This window comes from Somniosus microcephalus, chromosome 30 (assembly GCF_052327205.1).
Source record: "Somniosus microcephalus isolate GS21.2 chromosome 30, FLI_Smic_1.0, whole genome shotgun sequence".
Taxonomy (NCBI): domain Eukaryota; kingdom Metazoa; phylum Chordata; class Chondrichthyes; order Squaliformes; family Somniosidae; genus Somniosus; species Somniosus microcephalus.
The window spans coordinates 16,895,950-16,905,992 of NC_141016.1; the positions used below are offsets into that span (position 1 = coordinate 16,895,950).

General features: G+C 47.0%; 1 protein-coding gene across 2 annotated transcripts; it reads left to right on the forward strand.

Annotated features, from left to right (window-relative positions):
• Positions 1–2,319: 2,319 nt before the first annotated feature.
• Positions 2,320–10,035, forward strand: LOC147097968 (DNA nucleotidylexotransferase-like). 2 transcript variants are annotated; one of them, XM_085971075.1, is made up of 3 exons: positions 2,320–2,965; positions 3,735–3,973; positions 8,806–10,035. In XM_085971075.1, exons 2-3 carry the CDS (start codon positions 3,762–3,764, stop codon positions 8,993–8,995), a joined length of 402 nt encoding a protein of 133 aa, XP_085827201.1. In that variant the 5' UTR covers positions 2,320–2,965; positions 3,735–3,761; the 3' UTR covers positions 8,996–10,035. The 2 variants fall into 2 exon arrangements, with proteins under 2 accessions (XP_085827201.1, XP_085827200.1); XM_085971074.1 differs by lacking the exon at positions 2,320–2,965 and adding an exon at positions 3,245–3,395.
• The last annotated feature ends 8 nt before the right edge of the window (positions 10,036–10,043 follow it).

A 10,043-nucleotide genomic window follows, 5' to 3' on the forward strand; every position in this document is an offset into this window, starting at 1 on the left:
GGAAATACCATCACAATAAGAAAAATATTCTGAGTGTCTACTATTAATTAGAAATATCATAGAAGGAAATGGGCTCGACGGGCCGAATGGCCTTCTTCTGTGCTGTAACCATTCTATAATACATTGGAAATAGCAGCAAGAACCAGGTCAGAGCTAACCTGACTTCAAAATAAACGTTTTAAAGAAACATCCTGCCTGAACCTGAATAATTTATCTTTTAAGTAACTTGGACGTGAACATTTTTTTTTTTAAAGCTTCCCAATGGTTAATCAGGTCTCAGGATCAATTTCTGGTCTGTGCTGAGGAGTGTCCAGTGTAAGTCCATAATGCAATCTTGGACATTGAATGTTACTTTGTGAAACTGTTATATTTTAATTATTAAGCAAACCCCAACTAAAGGCGTGTGATTCTTACAATTAAGTTTACCGCTGTGCTTTTGCGGATTTCGGTTTTGTTGATTTGCATGTAAAAGTAGCAGTTTACTTTTACCATGATCATTATATTGAACTTCATGATGGTATATGATGCACCTCAATAACTTCAAGGCTCAAAGTTAACTGGATAAAACTAGGCTTTTATTAGCAAAGAAAGATGCCTGTGTCTTCACCTAGCATTCTGCTGTTCTGCTGCAAGACAAGCCTGGGCTTGTCTTAAGTAGGGCCAGGTATGGGCGGAGCCGACACACCCAATGGGGAGAAAGGGGGCGGTGCACTATATACAATACAAGGTAAAAACACAGGAGCAGGCAATACAACATATGTAGTTAAATACAGAGCCTGATGAATGACATATTTCATCACATTCACCCCTTCTACAGATTTAGTCTGTCCGGGGGTGTGATAGTCCTCTGTGACCGACGTAACGGTTGCGGTGCCGCGGGTGCCAGCTGGGTGTCCCAGGTGACCTCCTGGGTCTCTGCCGGGGGCGCCACCGGGGTTGTTGAAGGAGTAGGTGGTGGGGGTACCGTTGGCTGGTGTTCTTCTGGGGGTGATGAAAGAATAGTGGGTGGAGTGGGTGGGTAATAGTTGTTGTCGTTGTTGCTGTTGTTGTTGTAGTCATTGTTGCTGTTGTTCCCGGCTGGGGCGAGGTCTTTTATGGACACAGTGTCCTCCCGTCCGTCGGCGTGCCAGACATACGCATATTGTGGGTTGGCGTGGAGCAGGTGCACTGGCTCCACGAGAGGGTCCGTCTTGTGGCCCCTCACATGCTTCCGCAAAAGTACCGGACCTGGGGTGGAGAGCCATGACGGTATGGATACGCCCGAGGTGGATTTCCGGGGAAACACAAACATTAGCTCATGAGGCGTGGCATTAGTGGCGGTACACAATAGTGACCGTATTGAGTGGAGCACATCTGGGAGGACATCCTGCCAGCGGGAGATAGGGAGGCCCTTGGTCCTTAGAGTTAGAGTGACTGCCCTCCATACTGTCCCGTTCTCTCGCTCCACCTGACCGTTACCCCAGGGGTTGTAGCTGGTGGTACGGCTCGTGGCAATCCCCTTGGACAGCATGTACTGGTGTAGCTCTTCACTCATGAAGGACGCCCCCCTATCCGTGTGGATATAGCTTGGCATACCAAACAGGCAGAACAGGCTGTTGAGGCATTTAATGACCGTGGCGCTGGTCATGTCTTGGCAGGGGAAGGCGAATGGGAAACGGGAGTATTCGTCCACAATGTTCAGGAAGTAAACATTGCGGTCGACGGACGGGAGGGGGCCCTTGAAATCTAAGCTAAGCCGCTCAAAGGGCCGTGTAGCTTTGATTAGGTGGGCTCTATCAGGGCGGTAGAACCGAGGCTTGCACTCAGCGCAAGTGCGGCAGTTCCTGGTCAGAGACCGAACTTCCTCAATCGAGTAGGGTAAGTTGCTGGACTTTATGAAGTGGAACAGCCGTGTGACCCCTGGGTGGCAGAGGTCGTTGTGGAGGGTCTGTAGCCGATCCCCCGTGGCGTTGGCACACATCCAGCGATCGCGCTGTGTCCACAGCCTGTGTCAGATCTAGGCCCGTTTTCTCTAGCAGTCTCTGCCGGATGTAATTAGAGCTAAGGCCTGCGATAAAGGCATCCCGGATAAGCTCGTCTGTGTATACCGTGGCTTTCACGTCTTTGCATTTGCAGTCTTTGCCAAGCACTTTTAGGGTGACTAGAAAGTCCTCTAGCGACTCTCCGGGTCGCTGTGTGCAGGTAGCAAGCAGATGCCTGGCGTATACCTCGTTGGTAGGCCGCTGATAGTGGGCCTTTAGAATGTTGCAGGCATCCAGGTAGGTGGCGGCGTCTTGGATGAGTGGAAAAACCCGGTGGCTTACCCGATTCTGCAGGATCCCGAGTTTCACATCTCCGGTGGCTCTAGAGGCTGTGACGGCTTCGGAGTTGGCCATAAAAAATTCCAAGCACTGGAACCAGTGTCCAAACCGTGCCGATGCATCCGAAGCATGCGGGTCCAAATCCAAGCGTTACGGTTTCAAAAGTTGATCCATCGTTGAAAGTTTGCTAATAAAATTGATGCGCCTCAATAACTTCAAGGCTCAAAATTAACTGGATAAAACTAGGCTTTTATTAGCAAAGAAAGATGCCTGTGTCTTCACCTAGCGTTCTGCTGCAAGACAAGCCTGGGCTTGTCTTAAGTAGGGCCAGGTATGGGCGGAGCCGACACACCCAATGGGGAGAAAGGGGGCGGTGCACTATATACAATATACAAGGTAAAAACACAGGAGCAGGCAATACAATATATGTAGTTAAATACAGAGTCTGATGAATGACATATTTCATCACAGTATAAATTGTAGTGTAGTTGTTGTTCATTAAGAGTAGTGCCAGTTAAATGCAGCTTAGTGTCTGACTCAGTCTTTGGTGCCACTTGCAAGAAGGAAAAACTTGCACCTTTCAGGACACCCAGACGTCCCAAAGCGCATTACAGCCAACGAAGTACTTTTTGACGTGCAGTCTCGGTGTTGCAATGTAGGAAAAGGTGAGTTGTACTGGATGCAATACTGTCGCGGTCAAACTGTTTTGACAGACCTGGCCAAGCACCGTCTTTCGGACTGGGTTCTGTCGGATCTTTGCAGCAAGCAAATTTAAGCATCCTTGCAGCAAAACCGTGTGCTGCGCTGCGCTAGTGCACTGAGTCCCCACCACCCCGGGGGTGATTGACAGGCGCTGCCACCTGGCCCGGGGGTGATTGACAGGCGCTGCCGCCTGGCCCGGGGGTGATTGACAGGCGCTGCCGCCTGGCCCCTGATACCCGGCCAGGCGCGTGCCGGAAGGTTGGTGCTGCGTGTGTACGTGCGCGTGCACCGCCGCGCGTTCAGGCCGTGGAGAGCGCGCGTGGCGGGCCCGCGCCGAACTCCGCATTATTGCGCTGTCACGCTGCGGCCTAGCAGAATTTGAGCCTGTTTATCGTGAGTCCTCCCCCCGGTTCTCAGTTTTAAGCTCTCAGGCTGGGTATAAAATGTCTGAAGAAGGGTTTCGACCTGAAACGTTGACTCTGTTTCTCTCTCCACGGATGTTGCCTGGCCTGCTGAGTTTTTCCAGCGTTTTCTGTAGTTATTTATTAAATGTCCCCATACTGGCTGGGTATATATCAGTCCCATGGACCAGTAACTTTCAGCTCAGTGCCTTTAAGTGGATTTGTGTTGGAATTTCACTCTTGACATTGACTTCATGTTGGCAGCCCTGCTTCTCTGGGATTTGACCTTATGTCTCTTTTCTCTCCACCCACCCACCGCCCCCCCCTTCAGGTTGACTGAGCTCTCTCTCATCCCACCATGCCCTTGCTGCCTCGTAAGAAGAGGCGGAAAGATCCTGCTCCTTCTCCCTCGTCCCGAGACCGTTTGGGTGGAAGTAGCCCAGGCGGCACTGCGGTGAGGTTCGGTGAAGTTGGCATATTTTTGGTGGAGAGGAGGATGGGGTCGAGCAGGAGAGGCTTCCTCGCAGAGCTTGCTCGGAAAAAGGGGTTTCGAGTGGAAGAGCAGATGAGGTGAGTGAGCTGGAGATGTGCGTCCCGCCAGAGTCTGACCACTTCATCTCCTTTTAAAGCAGGCTAACAGCAAATTCAACACAACTTGGACTAAGATAGTGAAACGTTGTCAAGTGCTTCATGGGGTGGGAAATGCACAACAAGCAAGAACAGGGAAAATTCTTCAGTTACAGGAGGTCAGACATATGTTTTAAGGATTTTGAAATTGGGGAGAGAAGAAGCAAAACAGAAGGATTTAGAATGAGAATCGCAGAATAATAGTGCAAAGCTGTGCCACTGATCTGGGTCAGGAGGTGGGTTAAGTGGCGCCAATCCTCGGGATAAGAGCAGAGCTGAAGGAAGTTTCAGAGTTAAAATGGAGCAAAGCCCAGGAGAGATTTTGAAATCGGTGCACTGAGGAAATGGAGCACTATTGGAGGTTGGTGAGGACATAGGATAGTGAAGTGTGAGTTAGTACGGGATAGATTGCAGGCAGCAGAACACATTACCTAAGGACAACAGAGTGAGTTTTTATGGTACAAAACTGGTTCTGTACATTCACATTCTCTTGTTAAAATCATCCTGTTTATAGTACAATAATGGAGGAAAGGGCACCCTATCCGGGCACTGACAAGATTTTGGCATCATTCACTGAACTTCCTCAGTAATTAGGGAAGGTGTTGGGTGCAACAAAAATAGTTTGAACTGTTGTGAAATCAGAAGCAGTCTACATACTGCAGTAAGTTATTCAATTTGTCACAACATGTGGTGCAACGTGCATTCTTGCGACTTGTTCAATGCATGTGATGCAACGTGACTTGTTCAATGAAATAAAGTTGAAAAATGCCTCCCTACGATATACTTTTGCTGTATTGCTCTCAAAGGTAGATGGGGTGGATACGCTGTGTACTGTACTTCAGTGGGTCTCATTGCATGAATTACCAATTGATTGGACCGCGACTTATAGTTGTAATACTGATGTTATAGGATTGAGTATCCTGTATTGGTATGTGACAGAATATTGGTGGCGTAACTTGAGTGAGAAGGAGGCATTTCCCTGTTATATTTGTGTGAAATAAAACTAAAGCACCTACACAGGTTATTGTATTCCCTTTCTTCTGTTAAAACTATTGTAATTCATTAGCTCCCTCAATAACTGCACAAGTTAAACTAGTGAGTAGCTGAGCCACACAGAACAGGAAGACCTCTGGCGAACCCTTGGTTTGTGTTCAGTTGGTTGATCGCAGCGGCAGTAGGAATTTTACAGACGTGCGCAAAGCATGCCTGATTGAGATAGGGAAAAATTGGACAGATTACTGCTTCTGATCGACATCCAGTGACCTTGCTGGAAATGCGTTTGTGTAGACATTGGGTGAGGATAGGATTGGGGTCAGATGCAATGGAGTTGAATAGTTTGCCCGCACTTGTTAATAATAGTCACTTGGGCAAGCTACCAGAGGTATCACAGCAGTGAGTCATTACCTTTTTAGGAGGGGAGCGAAATAAAGAAATGAAATGGATAATCTAATCTTTATTTTTTGAGATTTTAAGCAGTATTATGTTTTATGCGCGTGCTGACTTCAGTAATGCAGCAGAACTGCCGCTACGCCTAGTTTGCATGGTGTTCCCAGTTACATAGTTACTGCCGCAGCAAGAGGAATGAAATAGCACAAACATTTCGGCAATTTTAAAACTATTTATGCCATCTTCAACTCTTCATTAGCAAATTAGACAAACTACTTTTCATGTGTTCGGGCTGTTGACCTTTAGTTGTATCTGTTAATAATCATTGGAATCAGTGGTGGTTGGAGGTCAATCATCACCGCCCCAGGACATCGCTGCAGGAGTTCCTCAGGGCAGTGTCCTAGGCCCAACCATCTTCAGCTGCTTCATCAATGACCTTCCCTCCAACATAAGGTCAGAAATGGGGATGTTCGCTGATGACTGCACAGTGTTCAGCGCCATTCACAACTCCACAGATAATGAAGCAGTCCATGCCCGCATGCAACAAGACCTGGACGACATTCAGGCTTGGGCTGATAAGTGGCAGGTAACGTTCACGCCACAGAAGTGCCAGGCAATGACTATCTTCAACAAGCGAGAGTCTAACCATCTCCCCTTGACATTCAATGGCATTACCATCGCCAGATCCCCCACTATCAACATCCTGGGGGTCACCTTTAACCAGAAACTTAACTGGACCAGCCACATAAATACTGTGGCAACAAGAGCAGGTCAGAGGCTAGGTATTCTGCGGCGAGTGTCTCACCTCCTGACTCCCCAAAGCCTTTCCACCATCTACAAGACACAAGTAAGGAGTGTGATGGAATACTCTCCATTTGCCTGGATGAGTGCAGCTCCAACAACACTCAAGAAACTCGACACTATCCAGGACAAATCAGCCCGCTTGATTGACACCCAATCCACCACCTTTTAAAAATCCACTCCCTCCACCACCGGCGTACCGTGGCTGCAGTGTGTACCATCTACAAGCTGCACTGCAGCAACTTGCCAAGGCTTCTTTGGCAGCACCTCCCAAACCCGCGACCTCTTCCACCTAGAAGGACAAGGGCAGCAGGCGCATGGGAACACCACCACCTCCAAGTTCCCCTCCAAGTCGCACACCATCCTGACTTAATGGTATATCGCCGATCCTTCATCGTCGCTGGGTCAAAATCCTGGAACTCCCTACCTAACAGCACTGTGGAAGTACCATCACCACACGGACTGCAGCGGTTCAAGAAAGTGGCTCACCATCGCCTTCTCAAGGGCAACTAGGGATGGGCAATAAATGCTGGCATTGCCAGCGACGCCCTGATCCCATAAACGAATTTTTAAAAATTCAGGATTAATCACTGGCACAAATAAGTGCTTTACTTCACAGCTTTTGCAAATGGAAGTTTGAGACTATGTGAAAGAAATAACTGATGGTCATGAATTACCGCTGCACGTTCTACTGTTGTCCCTTTAACACACCCAATAGGAGATTACAGTTAGCCTTGGCACACCTGGCTTAGGAAGGTAAAACTCAGCCAAGGTTCCAGCTCCCAATAGCTCTCCAGAACTCTGCTACTGGAAAGTGGATGTCGGGGTGGGGATGTGATTGGCCTTGGTTGTGATTCGTCCATTGCCCCTGTCCCCGCGGACTTGCATTGACTCCCAGTCCCCGAACGCCTCAAACTTAAAATTCTCATTCTTGTGTATAAACCTTCATGGTCTCATCTTTCCCCGTCTCTGTAACCTTTTTCAGCCCCGTCCCTCCAATTCTCCATTCCTATGGTTCTGGTCTCTTGTGTTTCCTTTACCCCACCATTACCAGCTGTGCCTTTAGCTCCCTGGGCATCATGCTCTGGAATTCCCTCCCTAAACATATCTGCCTCTCTACAGGAAACTTTGTGCTATCCGGCACCGACGGGACCGAGCTGCTGCCGTTCCCTCAAAACTGCCGGACACTCCAGAGTTAATGTTGAAAGATACGGAGATTCTTATCTCCGTATCTGACAACAAACACTGTTGCTTAGCAACAGCTTCTAAACACTCGGGTGTGGCTGCAAGCCTGTAGCTAAAGCTGTTGCTATAGCTACAGACCTTGCACTGCTTGACTGTGGGGGGGAAAAAAAAGCAAAGAAAACAAACAAAAAGAATAAAAAATGGCTCCTGATTTTTGCCGGTGGCTCCAGCTTGCCGGATGGTTCACCTCCGGATAGCACAAAGTTTCCTGTACCTTCCTTTAAAACTCTGCTTAAAACCTAGCTCTTGGGCCAAGTTTTTTGTCACCATTCCTACGATCTCCTCCTTTGTCTGTTCAGTCCGTAAGGGGGACCCCGAGCTCCCGATGTTCTGTCACTTTAATTCTCCACTCCATTCCCACTCAGACCTCATCGTCCTCGGCCTCTCGATCTGAAATGTTAACTCTGTTTCTCTCTCCATGGATGTTGCCTGGCCTGCTGAGTTTTTCCAGCGTTTTCTGTTGTTATTTCGGATTTCCAGCATCCGCAGTATTTTGCTATCGTAAGTTCCGTTTACCTCTGATGCTAACTCCTGATCCTCCTAAGTCCTGTTTCCCACCTTCGACTTTGGTGTGTTTAATCAGTAACGTTGCTTGTTTAATGTTTTACTCTCTAACTTAAAAAAAAATTCATTCATAAACATAAACATGCTTGATCTCCATATGTATAAATCTGTTGAAACATAAACTGAGAAACCCCGCAGATAATCCTCTTTTTACAAGTACTCCTCTCTGTCCTTTTGTGCCAATACACTCTCCTACCCTGACCATTCCACCGGCCCAGTGTCCCCGAACTCCCCATTCTTCCACTATCGCTCTCCCTGACCTGCCGACTGCAGAAGCAAAAACAATGGATACACAGACCAAAGCAGCAAAGGACAGAGAAAAACCCAACCACAAAAAAACACATTTGTGTATATTTGTACTCCTCTTCCAACTTATTGTGAGCAATGCCATGGGAGATCTAATTAGGGGGCGCAGATCAAAGAACAAAATATGGAATTGGGTATCACAATGATTTTAGAAAACTCCTAATTTCACCCACGGAAACTGCATCTGGTTCCTGCCCAGACTAGTGAGCCAATTTGTTTTATTGACTGTCTTTAGTGAAGAGAGTTTAAGCAGTTCATCTTTTTCCTTAAAAGTAAAGCAGAAAAAAACTGTAAATTTGCCAATATTTATAAAGAAAAAAATTAGTTAATGTTTCAGACGTAGACACTTGAATTCAGTTCTTGCTTCATGTTCTGAATTATACATGGGGCAATTTTTGTACTATGCCCAATCTTCAGGAACTAATAGTTATTTGAAATAAAATTTGTGACGTTTACTGTTTCTCTTTTTTCAGTGAATCCGTTACTCATGTTGTGTCTGAGAGTAACACCGGTGATGAGGTGTTGGAATTGCTGGAAAAACAGAATGGAATTTGCGGAACTGGATTCACAGCGGCCTTGGTAGATATCACGTGGTTCACGGAGTGTATGGGAGCAGGCAGACCCTTGGAGCTGGAAACTCGCCATCGGCTTCAGGTATTTTGATGCCAGTCTTGTTAGAGAACACTGTTGATAAATGAGTGCAGTTTTTGCACTTTTTGAAAAAATATATTAGAATTCCTCTGACGTTTCATTGATTTGTGCACCGTGTGGTACTGTGTCAAACAGACCAGGAAGGCACTAGGTTTGATTCCTGGTCTATGGTGTACGTTGACTAACAGCTGGGGCAGTAGTTGATGCTGCAATTGCTTTCTGTCCCTGGGCAAAATCAACTAGGGTTCCTGCTCCTGATTGCTTTTCAGTGACTCCTGCTGGAAAGTGCCTATGAATGAATGGCAGGATTTCCCCCCTTCCGTGTTAAAATAGTCTGCTGACACTCACTGTGGATCCAAAGCCAGCACCTTTTTAGGAGAGGAGGAAAGTGGAGAAAAAATTGTGTGGCTGAAGGAAGAGTCACATGTATTCAAGAGTAGGATACATCCAATTGGTCAGAATAAGGAAAGTCATAGGTCTTCGAATAGTGAAAAACGTACAAGCATTTGAAATGCTAAACACACATTCTGAAGAGTCCCAGGAAATAGCTGCTGATGTGAAGTTAGTCTCCATCAATGACGGTACACTACATGGAATTTTCTGAAATTCTAATTTTATCCCTTTTCCTTTTAGTTTTGGGCAGGTATGTGTTGATATGAGGAAACCCATTGCAATATTTGGAGTCTCCAAATCAAGTGACTGAGAAATGCAGATAGGTAGTTTCTGTTTGTCTTGCATGGAGCGCACACTCTCCTTACAAGGGACATGCTCCACTCGTCTAAATCCAGAAAGCTTAGATGCAGATTGACAAGTGTTGGGACGCTGAAAACCACCCTATTCATAGGGGCATTGGGCTTGCAGTTCTCTGGAGTAGAGTGGGACGAATTCCATGTTCCTCAGTGACCGGTCTGCCCTTCCTGGTTCTAATTTGATCCAGGCTGGCTGGCCAGGCATCAACAATGCCCTGAAGTATTGTGGATGTGCCTTGCTTAAGAATAGGATTACTGAGTTTGCAACAAAGTGTTCCAATCTGTCATCGCAGGTGTGTCATCTTAAAGCT

Coding starts and splice junctions, on each gene's coding strand:
- LOC147097968 (XM_085971075.1), top strand. CDS start 3,762: ATGCCCTTGCTGCCTCGTAAGAAGAGGCGGAAAGATCCTGCTCCTTCT. Junction 3,974..8,805: donor CGAGTGGAAGAGCAGATGAG/GTGAGTGAGCTG, acceptor CTCTTTTTTCAG/TGAATCCGTTACTCATGTTG.